The 15,242-nt window shown below is 59.7% G+C and overlaps 1 protein-coding gene across 1 annotated transcript; it reads right to left on the reverse strand.

Annotated features, from left to right (window-relative positions):
• Positions 1 to 6,295: 6,295 nt before the first annotated feature.
• Positions 6,296 to 14,955, reverse strand: GATD3 (glutamine amidotransferase class 1 domain containing 3). Its single transcript, XM_043874343.1, has 7 exons — positions 14,763 to 14,955; positions 14,480 to 14,532; positions 13,108 to 13,221; positions 12,145 to 12,264; positions 10,048 to 10,140; positions 7,360 to 7,516; positions 6,296 to 6,838 (listed from the first exon to the last, which is right to left on the reverse strand). The coding sequence occupies exons 1-7, from the start codon at positions 14,919 to 14,921 to the stop codon at positions 6,710 to 6,712; spliced, it is 825 nt and encodes a 274-aa protein (XP_043730278.1). The 5' UTR covers positions 14,922 to 14,955; the 3' UTR covers positions 6,296 to 6,709.
• Between the last annotated feature and the right edge of the window lie 287 nt (positions 14,956 to 15,242).

Below are 15,242 nucleotides of genomic sequence, written 5' to 3' on the forward strand. Positions count from 1 at the left end.
CCTCAAAGGCCCCCATGAGCAGGCGCTGTCACTTCCATTTCTCTGTGGCCTCAGCAGTCACAAGATTTGCCTGTGGTCATGCAGGAGAAGGGATCAAAGTGCAGACCAAACACTGTTCTTTGCCCAGCAGTGGGTGGGGGGGAGGGGTGGTTCTGCTGGTGGTCACAGGACTCACGTGCCCACAGCACACAGGGGCCAGCATGAACCTCCCTCTGGCGATGGGCACAGGGCTCACGTGCCCACAGCACAGAAAGGCTGGCAAGGACCTCCCTCTGGCAGCTTCAGTGGACTTGGAGTACCTGGACTCCTCCAGCACTCAGGCTCATGCCAAACATCTACCCTCCTGGAAATCCAAAACACCCAACCTCTGCTCCCCGAGGACTGGCGTGGGGCCACCGGACCTGACTGCAGAGCATCCGGGGAGCTGGGCCTGCCTCGCTGAGGAGGCCTGTTCTAGAAACACCTGGTGCCCACTGGGGAGCTCTGGTCCACACATGGATGAGCCCCCAGCACACACAACACCTCGGGCATTTCTCCCCTGTGGGACTGTTCTGTTTCTCTCTTGGATGAACAATGGTTGTGGATTTTTACCACGTCTGTGACCCCTGAAGCCCCTCACCACTCCTCTCACTGTGGACTCAGCAAGCAACCCGGCTGCAGGGCCCTCTGCCTGGTCAGCGCCCTTCTCCGGATCCTCGGAGCCCAGGCCTGCAGGCACGCGTACGGCATAGTTGGCTGGGGGGAGTCTGGTGATCTGGGCCAGTGCTGGGTCAGCGTGAGCCTCAGGACTTAAAGCTGCTAACTCAAGACCCTCCCCAGTGGGGGCAGTTGAGGGCACGGGAGTCGCTGGTATCAGGAGACACCAGCCACACAGGGCTGATGAGGAAAAGGGACTTGACCATTGGTGACTTCACCTGAGGCCAGCTCACTCCCAGAATTCTCGGGGGCAAGCTCAGGAACCCCTCCCCTGTGTAAGCCTGTGTGTGTGGGTCTCGGTTTTGGAATTGACGCATTCTGAATCCAAATGCCCCCACTTTTGAAATTCATCTGCAATTCACATCAAGGCAGAATTTACTTAGCAATTAAAAGGCCGGGGGGGGGGGCTTCCCTAGTGGTTCAGTGGTTCGTTCAGTTCAGTTCAGTTGCTCTGTCATGTCTGACTCTTGGCAACCCCTTGGACTGCAGCACGCCAAGCTTCCATGTCTATCACAAACACCTGGAGCTTGCTCAAACTCATGTCCCTCAACTCGGTAATGCCATCCAACCATCTCATCCTCCGTTATCCCCTTCTCCTCCTGCTTTTAATCTTTCCCAGCATCAGGGTCTTTTCCAATGAGTCAGTTCTTCACATCAGGTGAACAAAGTAATGGAGCTTCAACTTCAGCAACAGTCCTTCCAATGAATATTCAGGACTGACTCCCTTTAGAATTGACTGGTTTGACCTCCTTGCAGTCCAAGGGACTCTCAAGAGTCTTCTCCAACACCACAGTTCAAAAGCATCAGTTCTTCAGTGCTCAGCTTTCTTTAGGTCCAACTCTCACATTCATACATGACTACTGGAAAAACCATAGCTTTGACTAGATGGACCTTTGTCAGCAAAGTAATGGCTCTGCTTTTTAATAATGCTGTCTAGGTTGGTCATAGCTTTTCTTCCAAGAAGCAAGTGTCTTTTAATTTCATGGCTGCAGTCACCATCTGCAGTGATTTTCAAGCCCAAGAAAATAGAAGTCTGTCACTGTGTCCATTGTTTCCCCATCTATTTGCCATGAAGTGATGGGACCGGATGCCATGATCTTCATTTTCTGAATGCTGAGTTTTAAGCCAGGTTTTTCACTCTCCTCTTTCACTTTCATCAAGAGGCCCTTTAGTTCCTCTTCACTTTCTGCCATAAGGGGTCATCTGCATCCCTGAAGTTATTGATGTTTCTCTTGGCAATCTTGATTCCAGCCTGTGCTTCATCCAGCCCAGCATTTCTCACTCATGATGTACTCTGCATATAAATTAAACAAGCAGGGTGACAATACACAGCCTTGATGTACTCTTTTCCCAATATGGAACCAGTCCGTTGTTCCATGTCCAGTTCTAACTGTTGCTTCTTGACCTGCATACAGGTTTCTCAGGAGGCAGGTAAGGTGGTCTGGTATTCTCATCTCTTGAAAAATTTTCCAGTTTGTTGTGATCCACAGTCAAAGGCTTTAGCATAGTCAATAAAGCAGAAGAAGATGTTTTTCTGGAACTCTCTGGCTTTTTGTATTATCCAACAAATACTGGCAATTTGATCTCTGGTTCCTCTGTCTTTTCTCAATCCAGCTTGAACATCTGGAAGTTATCAGTAGTTCATGTACTGTTGAAATCTAGCTTGGAGAATTTTGAGCATTACTTTGCTAGTGTGTGAGATGAGTGCAACTGTGCAATAGTTTGAACATTCTTTGGCATTGCCTTTCTTTGGGATCGGATTGAAAACTGACCTTTTCCAGTCCTGTAGCCACTGTTGAGTTTTCCAAATTTGCTGGCATATTGAGTGCAGCACTTGAACAGCACCGTCTTTTAGGATTTGAGGTAGCTCACCTGTACACACAATGTACAGCACAAACATTTCTGCTCTACAAAGACACGATCAGAATGAGAAAAGCCATAGATTGAGATAATTACAGAAGACATATCTGAGAAAGGGCTGTTATCCAAAACATACCAAGAACTCTTAAAACATAACAAAAAGTAAATGAACAAGATTTTAAAGTGGACAAAAGATCTGAAAACACACCTCACTGAAGATACACAGATGGCAAACAAGCCTGTGAAAAGATTCACCACGTCACACGTTATCAGGAGGAAAATGGAAACAGCAGTGAGCTACCCCTAAGCACCTCTTGTGGGGCCAAAACCCCACACCTGACACACCCAAGGCCAGGGAGGACGCGGTGCCCTCCCTCACTGCTGGAGGGAGCGCAGAACGGCACAGCCATTGTGAGGGATGCACTGCGGTCTCTTTCAGACTGAACATACTCCCACCATACAATCCAGCAGTTGTGCTCCTGGCGGGGGGTGGTTACCCAAAGGAGCTAAAAACTTAGGTCCACACAAAAACCTGCACACACACATCTACGGCAGCGTTTTCTCTACAACTGCCAAAACTGAGGAGCAAACAAGATGCCCTTCAGTAGGTAAAGGGATAAACAACGGGGCCAATCTGACAATGGAATATCGTTTCAGCACCAAGAAGAAATGAGCCATCAAGTCAAGGCCTGGAGAAACCTTAACGAATATGGTAAGTGAAAGAAGCCAGTCTGAAAAGGCTACAGACTGCTTCCAACTACACAGCATTCTAGAAAAGGCCCAACTCTGGAGACAGTAAGATCAGAGGCTGCCAGGAGAAGGGCTGGGAGGGCTGCCCAGGTGGAGCTGTTTTAGAGCAAACCCGTCTGTATACCACCATGGTATCACTGTCATTACACGTCATGGTATCACACGTCATTACACGTGCATCTCAACACACAGGCTGTCCAACACCAGGAGTGACCCCTGGGTACACTGTGGACTCGGGCGGGGGTGAGGCAGCCGTGCAGGCTTCTCAGCCGTAGCAGCTGCACATCTGGTGGGGTTGCTGACAGAGGCGGAGGTTGTGCGCATGGGAGGTGGGAACCCTGTACCTTCCCATCAACTTTCCTGCAAACCTAAGACCGCGCTAAGAAATAAAGTCTGTGTAAGACAGAGAACCATGTTATCACAGGAAGTCCGGCAGGAAAAGGAAGCTGTGGAAAAGCAGGGCCATCAAGTGGAGGGGCCACGGGGCAGGCGGAGGGTAGCGCCAGGGCCTCCGCGTGAGCCCCACCCTGGCCAGCAAGCTACGCAGCTTCCGGTGCCCACTGGTAAGTTCACAGCCTGGTCCTGGGGAGACGAGGGGCTGTCTAGTACCTTCTCTTTCGGAGCTCTCAGTCCTTGTGGACGGGACCAGTGACAAGCCAGTGATGAGAACGTGCAAATGCACGTGCACAGGCATGCACATATGGGTGTGCACACACACGCGCACACACACACACACACAGGCCACAAACCGAGATCAAGGCGGAAAACCAGGGGGCACCGCCTCAGCCAGACAGCATGGCAAGAGGTCAGCAGGGTGACGCTGGTGCAGGGAGCTGAGGGCCGAGGGTGCTGGGAGTCCAGAAGCAGGCTCTCCAGGTGGAAGGGACTGGAGGGGTGGTGAGGAGGTGCCCACGAAGGGGCCCAGACAGGGGGACAGGGAGGGGCGGTGGGGGCCAGGAGGGCCTTGGGCAGAAATGACAAGCCCTGCCCCCAGGGTGTGGGAGGAGGCGGCTTGAGGAGGCTGCCCACCCGGGCGGGGTCAACCCTGGAGCCTGCAGGCCTGAGGATGGCTCTGCAGCGCCCCTTGTGGCCGGGCCGCCTGTCAAGAAGCCTCCAGGGACCCACAGCCCTGAGGCACCAGTTCCTCCCACCATCGGTGCCATGCTGAACCCAGCCCCCCTGCTGGGCCTCTGCACCGCCACCCCTGCCAGGACCACTCCTCACACACAGCCACCTGCTCGCTCTGCTGCTGACACTGCTCAGATGGTGACCGTCCCCTCCCTGACGGCCCTCCTGTGCCGCGTGTCCCTGCCCCTCGCACCCCAGCCCGGGGACACTGCCTGGCGTGAGGCAGGCACTCAGGCCTTGCCAACCGGACTCGTGCCTGGACTCCCTCTGGCTCTGGTCTGCTGGTCCCTCCGGGGCTTCCGAACGTCTTACAGGTGTTTCCAGAGCCGCGTTCTTCGCCGATTTTGCTGCCTGATCTGGGTCCCTAGTTGAGGACCCCTGCTGGGGCTGGCACCAGGGCTAAGCGGGCAAACGCACAGTTCACAGAACAGCGTGATGGCTGGCACCTAGCCCTGACACCCAGGTGCTTTGTGTGGAAGAGTCCAGGGCAGACAACAGGGAACCATGTGACGACCCCAGTGACCACACCGACGTCCTTGGGGGGCTTTCTCATGAGCTCTCCCTGCCCTCTCTGGTCACCTGCACTCTGGCCAGTTCACAGCAGGTGGCAGCCGATGAGGTGAAATCCAGGCGCCCCACCCCTGGACACGGAAGCCCCACAGCCCACAGGCCTCGCCCCCACAGTCATGGGATGAACCCAAGCGAGCGGGGCCCCTGGTGGCCTCATGGTGATGGTTCTCGGGCCGCCACACCACGCTCTGCCCCGCGGGCCTGGCCCCGGGATTTCTGGAAGACAAGGATGGAATGCAGAAGGTTCCAGACCAACCGCTAACCTAACACAGAGGTGGAGTAACAGCGGACCCAGGTTTCAGAGCAAGCACGGGAGAACGCGACTTCCTCCCAGGAGAGGAAGTTCTTCCACAGGACAGAATCACAGGCAGCAAGCGGAGGTGCACGCCTGTGACTCTGCACTCTCCTACGTGCACATGCAGGCACTCACACATTTGTAGTAAACTTGTCTGTGAACAAGCTCCTTAGGAGGAGCTGTCACCCTCAGCTCCCTGACCTCCGCAGGCCCTGCGAGCCCTCTGCAGCCGCCCGGGGCAGGACGGTACTGGTCAGCCAGGCTGGTGTCCCCAAGGGGGCCCAGGGGCTTGTGTCCCAGGGGACCTGGCCTCGTGGGAGGGCGACAGGTCACCAGAGAATGAGTTCTTGGGGAGAGAACGGCAGACACGAGACACCGGGGCGCTGAGGGGACTGGGCGGGCATGGACTCAGGCTCTACCGAGCCTCCCCCAAGCCTCTGCCCCAGCCACGCTACCCGAGAACCGAGACAGCCGCTAGAGGGGCGTCATTGATGTGGGGCGGGGGGCAGTGTGGGGGACCTGTCCAGGCCCCTGCCCAGGCCACCTAGACACAGCTGTGTAGACTGGGCCCAGCTGTGCTGGCCCAGCAGCCTTCTCGGGACCAGTGTGGACAGAGTGGCACTGAACGGCGGACGCCTGAGGACAGGCGGGCAGGGCTGTGCTGTGACGTGCGAAGCCCTGGGCTGTCCCGGGACAGACACCACTCCCGCTCAGAGGAGGGCGCTGGCCAGCACAGCTCACACTTCACAGCTCCTCCCTCACGTCTCAGTCCCCTTGCCCCCCTGCTCAGGGCCTGACCCCCAGAGCCCACCCTCCCTTCCTGACACAAACAGACCTGAGCCCAAGGTGAGGAGCTCACGTGGGCCTGCCCCTCATGTGCGGGCTCAGGAGGCCTGGACGGGGCACCCTTGTCTGTTTCAGACACAAGCTTACCCTCCCTACCGAGGGGCGGCCGCTCTAGAAAAGCCACAGGTCATTCTAATCAGGACACGTCTATTCCAGGTGAGAGAATCTTTAATTACTAATGAGATGGTATTTTGGTCTCCTAACTATGAGATCTGTGAGCTTCGAGAACGTTTCCTTCCAAACACTACATAAGGTGCCCCGAAGCAAGCCCGACCTCGGCCTGGCGTCGCCTCAACCTGCTGCGTGTGCTGAAGAGCAGACTCGAGCTGAAGCCTGAGCCGGCAGAGCAAGTAGCCAGCGATCCTCAGAGGGTGGGCCCTGCCGCCCCTCCCTCCTTGCTGGGGGACCATCTCACGTCAGCAGCCCCTCGGCCCTGAGTGTGTGAGAAGTGCCCTCCTTACAAAGACAATGCCTACACGTTTAAGCAAAGAGTCAGCCCCTGCAGGGTCCCAGGCCGACGGGAGGGTGGCTGTGCAGGGAGCTGGGTGGGCCTGTGCCGAGGCCTCAGCGGCCAGCGAGCTCCAGCACTTTCTGCACCATGGCGCCGATGCCGTCGTGGATGTGGTGGAGGGCGGTGTCGCACATGAAGGCCGGGGTCGTGACCACCTTGTTCTTCTGGTCCACGTGAGCCTCGTGCACACAGGTTATGGAAAAACACCCGCAGCCAGGACCAGGACAGTCTGGTGTCCAGCGCCACCCCGCACCCCCAAAAGTGCCTCCCCCTCCTGCGCCACAACAGCACCTGGAAGGGGCTTCCGGCACTGACTGCGCTGCTTCAGCAAAGACCCGAGACCAGCCAGCGAGCTGCCGAGACCCCACAAACAGAGCGCCGCTTCCTGACCACATCCCTTGGGAAGCCACTGGGGGGCCAGCTACAGGGCATCTCCACACCACACAGCCGCCACCCCCCCAATCCCCGCCATGAGCCCAAGACCGTCTCCTCGCCCCACCCACGGAGCCCGAGTCTGGGGTGTGCTGAGCTCAGCGGGCACCACTGAGGGGACGTGGGAACAAAGCCACTGGGCAGGGGCGGCATCAGCCTTGCTGCCCACCCATCACTCAGGTGCCCTGGGCACCCCCGCGCTGCAGTACCCCAGGGCAGCCCCGATGGGCCGGAGGGGGTCCCCACACCGCCCCAGCTCTTGGAAGGATATGGTCACGTCCATGACACAGTGCTTGGCGCCCAGAGCTTTGATGACCTCCGCGGTGCCGGCGTGCGGCCACTTGCCGCCTTCCTCCTGCTCATGGCCCACAGTGACCTCGACGCCTCTGAGGACTTTGGCCACGAGCACGGGAGCAATGCAGCACAAGCTGAAAGGGGACAAGGGGTCAGCTCAGGACCAAACGTGGCCGCCCGGCCTGGGGCACAGTGAGGCCCCTGGGGAACATAAGCCTCAGAAAGGAGCGTGAACCCGTGCGTGGGCTCTGCCGGCTCCGAGGGCTGCAGTCTGACCCCAATCCCAGGCTGCCCGCAGTGACAGTGACCGGCGGAGCGTGGGGCAGCGCAGGGCCCGGCGCCAGGCTGGGGAGCCTTGGGGAGCCGTCAGCAGAGGCCCCGGTTGCCACGTGTGCACCAGGCGCCCGCAGTGTCCTGTGTCCCAGGAAGACCGTACACGGCAGCACTATCTCTGGCTGAGGCTTTCAGCTGGTTTGTCACACAACAGAGAAGCTGAACGGTACTGACCGGCTCCAACCCGACCACCTTCTCTGGAGGGAGAGGAGGGGGCTGGGGGACGCAGTCCAACCAGCAGCCTCGCCTGGCCTGTCGAGCGGAGGCGAGGGCCCTGTCCTGGTAGCAGGCCTAGCCCACCCCTGCCCCCCACAACAGGCTGTCCCCAGAGGCGCCCAGCAGTTTCATGGGGACACCCGCCACGTGGGTGCCTGCTCCAAGGTCCTGCTCTTCATCGGGGGGCTCCTGACCGGCAGCCCCTGGGCCCCTGGATCAGCAAACACTGAGGCCCAGGGGAGCCAGGGCTGCACTAGTGCCCTGCTCCCCAAGAAAGCACGTGTGACACCCACCACAGCAGCTCCAGGCCTGGCCGGTCCCACTCCCCTGGCCCCAAATGCCCCCAGGGGGCTGCGCCGCACCTCCTCCACCTGTTCATCTGGTCCTAAGCTGACCTTAAAGGCCGAGTGTGCACCCCCTATAATAAAATGTCATAAGAATGTACCTTCACACTAGTTGGTACCACAGCATCTGGGAACAAGATAAATCCCTGCTGCCTGGACCAGGTGAGTGTCATCGGAACCAACGTCTTGGGGGCCTGTCATGTCACCAAGTCATAGGCACCTAACTCAGCAGGCGATGCCCAGGGGTGCACGCTGGGCCGTGGAGGCCAACGCAGGCTGCCAGGGGCTCCTGCAGTGCGGGGACAAACGCAGAGGCCTGGCACAAAGCTGGCTGGACCCCGATACTGTCCGTGCTCCTGACGAGCGGGCCAAGGAGTGATGGGTGGTTGCCTTGGAAGGAGGATGTGAGGGGTCCTGACCTGGCAAGGGCGTCTTGCTCATGGTCGAATGACACTGCCACTTTTAGAAAGAAACAGGCGAGCTGCTGTAGGAGGCACTGAACAGAGCTGCCCAGAGTGACCTGGCAGCCAGCACAGGGCGATGTCCCCGCCCCGCGCCCTCCCCCCGGCTCCCGTGCAGCTCGGCTGAGGCGTCCGCTCACTGGAGCAGGAGTGTCCGCTGGGAGGTGAAGGAGCGCCCGCCGGAAGGGGGTCGGTCTGCTGGGCACCCGTCCTGTTCATCGTGTCGTTGAATTGTTAGAGGAAGCACGCAAGGTGCTTGTCTGCACGCGCAGGCCCCGCCTCAGCGAGGCGCCAGGGCTGATCAGCTGGGCTCTGCAGCTGCTCGGCACCGCCTCCACGGGCAGTCGGAGCATCCAGGGTCTGGGGTGGAGGTGTTGTCTGGGCACATGCCCTCCTGGGCTGTAGCCGCTGGCACAGGAGGATGTGTGTCCTAGATGCTGAACCCTTGGTAGGCTGTCCTCTCCAGCCTCTGTGCCCCCTCCAGACTGAGCACTCTAACCACCTCCTTCTCCAGTTGGCCAGGAGAAAGCAGCAAGCAGCTGTGATGGAGGCCTGGCAAGTTTTGCTTTCAGTGCGTCTGTGCACCACTGTGCTCCTGGGAGGACTTCCCCAGTCAGGGATGACCCCAGAGCACGCGACACACGCGCTCCAGCATCGCTGTCTCAATAAAGCAGAACCGAGGAGCCCCCTGGGGAGGCCTGTGGACAGGACAGCCTGACAAGCAGGTCTGATGATGGCGTGGCCATTTCTTGTCTCTGAGAGCCTCCTGGTGTGAGTTATAGCCGGCCTCGCAGTCTGTTGGGACCAGGACTGAGGACCAAGGACCGGGCAGTGTGGAGTGGCTGTGCCCTGAGTGTGGGCCCAGTGTGTGACCGCCACAGGATCTAGTCCCCAAGGAAGCTCAGCTGTGTCACAGGGGCCGGCATGGTTCTTAGGGCGGCTGTGGCTCCAGGAAGGACAGGCCAGCTAGCTGAGGGGCCGCCTGAGCCAGGAGCGAGGAGAGGCCTGGCAAAGGCTGAGGCCAGAGCAGGACCAGAGAACCTTCTAGACAAGGACAGACTCACCCTCTCCCCTCACTGTTACGCCACCCAGAAACATTAATGTAACCACACAACTTCAGAATTCTCAGAGCTGGAAGGCTTTGTGAACTCACACAAAACCCCGAGTTACGCTGAGAAAAGGGCCGAGAGTTTCCAAATCCACACAGCTCCAAGCCCAGCACCTGGCTGGGGGACCCGGCGCGGCCACGCCGCGGGCTCCACCACAGCCCTCCCACCGCCCCGCTACGGCCGCCCCCCCAGCCACACCTACCCAATGGGCTTTCCGGCCTGGTGGAATTCCTTCAGCACGCGCTCCACGTCTCTGTTGACCTTGCAGGTGCCGCCATCCACGGCAAATGTGCTCCTGCCACGAGAAGAGGGCTCCTCAGACCTCAGGGCTCCACCTCCACCTGCCTGGGGAGCACCCCCTCCTGCATCCCGAGTGCTCCGTCAGCTTCTCAGCAGCTGAAGGAAATGACACGTGTGCAGACACGTGTGGGTGCTCAGCCATCTGCTCGGTCAGCCCCAGAGCAACAGAACGTGCCGTTGGCCTGAAACCCACAACGGAGCCTGCATGGCACTAACAGGGATGAGGGTCAAGTCAAACAAGACCCATCTTCTTCACAGAACAAGAGCACCGAGGGTCTGGATGGTCCCCCTCCAGCAGGTGGGCTCAGACCCGGCGACACCACAGCACTGTCTACCATGAGCCCCCTCCTGGCTCCCTCTGCCAGGCTCACGTGGCCAAGGCCTCTGCCCCGGTAGTTTCTCAGGCTGTGTGAGAGCCTCAAAATGGGTCAGACTTTACACTCTGACCACACGCACATCAGCTAAACCCCACGAGTGATGAAGAGTCCCAGAAACTCGTCAGCTCCACGTCACTACATGATGGCTACCCGTTAAGGGACGAGTCGCAGCTTTAACTGAAAAATACAAAGTGCAGAACAAGAGGCTACCATCTTACGGGATTTTTAAGACAAGTGTGTGAACCTAGCAGGACATAGATTTGGCAATGGTGCTGGAGAGGGGTGCTGGGGCCCCCTGCAGGAAGAACTGGGGTTCCACAGGGAACAGGTCACACTGAGCTCACCTGCTGCCCCACATGCACTGCACAGACCACTGGCAAGGAGCTGGCCTTTCTTCTGGAAAGGTCAGAGAGAGAGCTCCCCGGGGGCCTGTGAGCTCACAGACAAGGATGCTTCCTCACGACCGCGAAGTCACCCCAGGCGGGTCATGAGCCACACCAGGGACACAGCCCCAACCCCCTCCCCGCCACACACGCAAGGACACACTGGTGCCGCTGCCCTCAGACTGGGCAGGGTCTAGGGATGGGGCAGGCTCTGTGAATCCAGCTCATCCTTCAGAGACGGAAGCCGGGTCCCGCCAGAGGGACAAGCCCAGCCGAGGCAGACGAGACCTGCTGCCTACTGCGAAGAGGCTCGGGAGCACAGAGACGGTGGGGAGCACAGAGACAGTGGAGAGCACCCCAAGGCTGGCTGTGAGAGGCACTGGACACGAGGCATGGCAGGAGTGCGGGAGAAGGACTGTGGAAACCGCTGGGAATGTGGAGAGAGGAGGCTCTCCGGTGACGTCCGCGAGCAGAGGGGAGCCTGGAGGTGAAGGACCGAGGGCAAGGATGGACTCAGGGAATGGAAGCGCCTCTGCCCTTGCTCCTGGGGGCACGACACCTGGGCAGACAGACTGCCAGCTGGGAGGCCATCGTGCTGCAGCAGAACCACCACGAGTGAGCGGCTCAACTGAGGAGAATGGTGGTGTTGGGCACGACGCACTGCGCTGGAGCCCCAGAGCCATGGGCGCAGCTGTCTGGGGCCTCCTGGCACAGCCCCAGCTGCAGCAAGCCCCTCCGTCATGGGAGCAGCAGCCCTGCGCAAGGCGGAAGGGATGTGCTGGGCCCGTGAGGCCAGCCTAAGAGGACTTCCATGAAACGTGGAGAAGAGACTTAAAGGAACGGAGAACAGAAAGAGGACCTGAAAGCCAAAACACGTCACGGCTGCGGTCATGACGGCCTCCCGGCTCAAGGTCCAGTTACCCTCCTGTTCCCCACGGGGCAGAAAGAACAGGGAGGCCGGCCTCATCACGACCATCCTCCAAATGGCCCCACTGGGAAGGAAGGGCCATTTCCCCACTGCAAGCTCCACAGGAGGGTGGGTGTCTGTGGGGAACAGCTCCAGGGAACAGCCCCCCAACTCCACGCCTGATGGCCTGGTCTGGGAGCCTCCTCCCTCCAGGGTCCCCTGTCCTGGGGCAGCTACATCGTCACTGTCCCCCCACAGCTGCTCCTGTCACCATCGTGTCCCCACCTAGCGCTCCGGGGGAAAAGAAGGAAAGCCCGAGTGGCGACACATACAGGTTCTTGGCAGCCCCGAAGCCCCCGGGGAAGATGGCCGCGTCGTGGTTGACAGCAGTGAGCTTGGCCAGGTCGGTGATCTTGCCTCGCGCGATCCTCGCCGACTCAATCAGAACGTTCCTGGGGATGAGCAGAGGCCCCAAAGGGTCAGTGCGGACTCCCTCCCTCAGTCCCTCAGCATGGACGGGGGTGGGGTGGAGCTGCCATGACACAAGAGGACCCATCCTCCCAGCTCACAGGCCGCAGAGGGACAGGGACCACCGCGGGTCTACACTCAGTCTCCGGACCCTGTCAAATGGCGCTTCAGAACCACCACACCCAGTCATTCAGACGCCAGCGTCAGGCAGGGCCACCAGGTAGCATTCAGCGAGCACAACAGATGGGGACGGAACCATGAGCAGAGCCTTAAGAGGCAACTTTGAGGGACCAGCCGCAGCGGGAACTTCTCCCTGCCCTGTGGGCAGCCCAGGGCCAGGGTCCTGATCGGGGGTCCTCAGTCCCAGGAGAGGGCACCACACCTCCTTCCCACCACCCCGTCCCTCACTGTCTGCACCCTGGCCTGAGGGCACCTGGGAAACACAGCCTCCAGGGGCCGTCACCCCACAGCCCAGGCAGGACGGAATCTGAAACCAGGGCTGCATACCCTCAGAACAGAAATGCTGGTGGGAGTTGCTCACAGATATCTGGGGCCCAGGCGGGTGGATGAGGTTCAAAGCCAAAGGAACGCACACGCCTTAGGTCAGAAGGCACGTATAAGAGACCCGCAGGGAGACCCGCCTTCACTGTTCCTGTTGCGTGGGAAGTGAGAACACCCCAAGACCCGGGACAAGCCCAGGACCACAGCTGTGACGCCCACCTGAACACGGACTTGGCTCACAGCTAAGACGAAGCAACTGTGGGCGGGCTCTTGGGGCGTTTCAACCCGCCCCGTCCACACCGAGGGATGAGGCAGGGGGCTTGTACCTGGTCTCGCCCTCGGAAGGCTGTCCCTTGATGTGGTCAATCACGTGCATCTGAGGGACATCAGGGGCGAAGATCTGGACCTCGGCCCCCCCGCGGCTCAGGTGGACCAGGATCCTGCATGGGGGGGAATCAGACCAGACTGACCTGAGCCCAGCCCAACTTTACCTGCCCACAGGGGTTTATAAACACAGGGTTTCACCTGACTGACATGTGCACATGCCTCACCCAGGTTAAGTCTCCTTGCTCTGAAAATAGTTACAGCTGGCTCGCTAACAACCCAAACGCCCTCCATGTGAGTCGCTGTCACTGACCTGGCCTGAGGAGACCAGCCAGTGCCCAAGCTCCTTCTACAAACCAGGGTGTGGGGACGGGCAACCACCTGCGGTCACAGCCTGGATGTCTGGGTTCCCAGGCGGCCTCTGGGCACTCGTCCTCCCACAGGCCACCTGACAATGGCCTTGAGGGCTTGAGGGGGGCTCTCGGTCCTCCTGGTCCCCTCAACCTTCCCCTCATGGGGGTGGGAGGCAGGAAGACACACAGGCATCCTGGGGGCTGCTGATGATAGCAGCGTTGCCCAGGACTGCTTGGTGCCAGCCCAAGTCCAAACACTGGCGTGTGATCCATCCCCGGCAGGGCTGTCACCATCCCCTTCCAGGGAAGAAGGTGGCATGAGAGCATGACCCCAAGAGAGATCACAGCCATCTCCTGGCAGGGCTGGGAACCCCTGGATCTGGTCTCCGCTCCCTGGACCTCATGTACAGTCAACCCACGAAATTCACCCCCTGTCCAGCCAACATCAGCACACGCTGGCCCCTCCCAATGGGAGGGCTCAGCGGACTCACCAGCGTCAGGGTCCTCTGGGGCCAGTGAGTTCCCAGGCTTGGGAGAGGGGTGTTCCCTAACCACTACCTAACTCTCCCGTCCAACTAACTTCGAATCTTACAGCCTCTTCAGTCCTGCTCACAGTAACTTCTCAGATAAATGAAAAGCCAAGATATAAACTACTTGGTAACTGGCAGGCTACAGCAATGACACCTGTCTACAGCGAGGTCATTGCACCACCCTTCACAATCATGCTGTAAACACGGGATGGAGCTCTATCTCCAAAACACAGGATCTTGTGATTCCAACGTGTGTTACACAGGGGTGTGGAAAAACAGGAGGGGAGAGGGTGTTTAATGCTGAGTGACAACATCACAGGTGACGCTAAAAAGCTTATTTTGTGCCTCCCTGTATTTCACATGCATGATTTCAAACGTTTTCCTTCACGTCCACCATGGTCTCTGCCTTTCTAACCAGAAGGAAGGTTTCTCCAGACGGTTCAGGAAAAGGGGGACCGGCCCTCCCGAGGGTGAGCCGCCCGGGGGCTTACGATGAGGCCTCGTGGAGCTCGGTTCCATCGTAGACCCCGCATCCAGACAGCACCTGAAGGGATGGAGGGCCGGTCACCAGGGTCAAGGGGTCCGCCAGGCGGCCGACCGCCTCCAACGGGGGGAGAGGCCGATTTCGGGGGGCGGGAGAGGGCTGGGGAGCCGAGGGAGGGCGTGGATGCAGAGGAGCCGATCGCGGGCAGAGACTGGGTGGGAAGGCGGGCCTCAGCCCTCGGCTCCCACGGCCCCTGGTTCCCATCTCCCCAGGTGCCCGCGTCCGCTCACCACTGCAACCCTGGGCCCGGGGCGCGGCGCGGAGGCGTGGAGGGCCGCGCGCGAGGAGGGCGCCGGTCCGCCGAGGGGCAGCGGCCATAGGCCGGGACGCGGCGCGAACCCGGGGGTCACCGCCAGCCTGGACGCCGCAAGAGCCCTGAGTGCCGCCATGCTACGCGAGGAGAGCAGGGTCACAGGTCACGGTGGGCGGGGCCGCGCCTGCGCAGTAGTCCGTTAGTCGGGCTCCGCCCCGAGAGCGACAGTGGTCCCACAGTGGTCTGCGCGGCCTCGCGCGCTGTCTCGGCTCCGCGCCGGTGTCCCCGGGGCGGGGGGGACGACGTAGGGTCGCAGTCCCCGAGAAGCACCGTGCGGAGATACTGGTTCCGGAAAATTAACTTCAGTGTCGCCATAAGGCCTCAACGTGACTGGCGACACTGGCGACACCAAATGGCCGGTGCCCGCTTATCCAACTCTCATCCACGCCCCCCTTTC

The sequence above is a fragment of the Cervus elaphus genome, chromosome 19 (genome assembly GCF_910594005.1).
Source record: "Cervus elaphus chromosome 19, mCerEla1.1, whole genome shotgun sequence".
Classification (NCBI taxonomy): domain Eukaryota; kingdom Metazoa; phylum Chordata; class Mammalia; order Artiodactyla; family Cervidae; genus Cervus; species Cervus elaphus.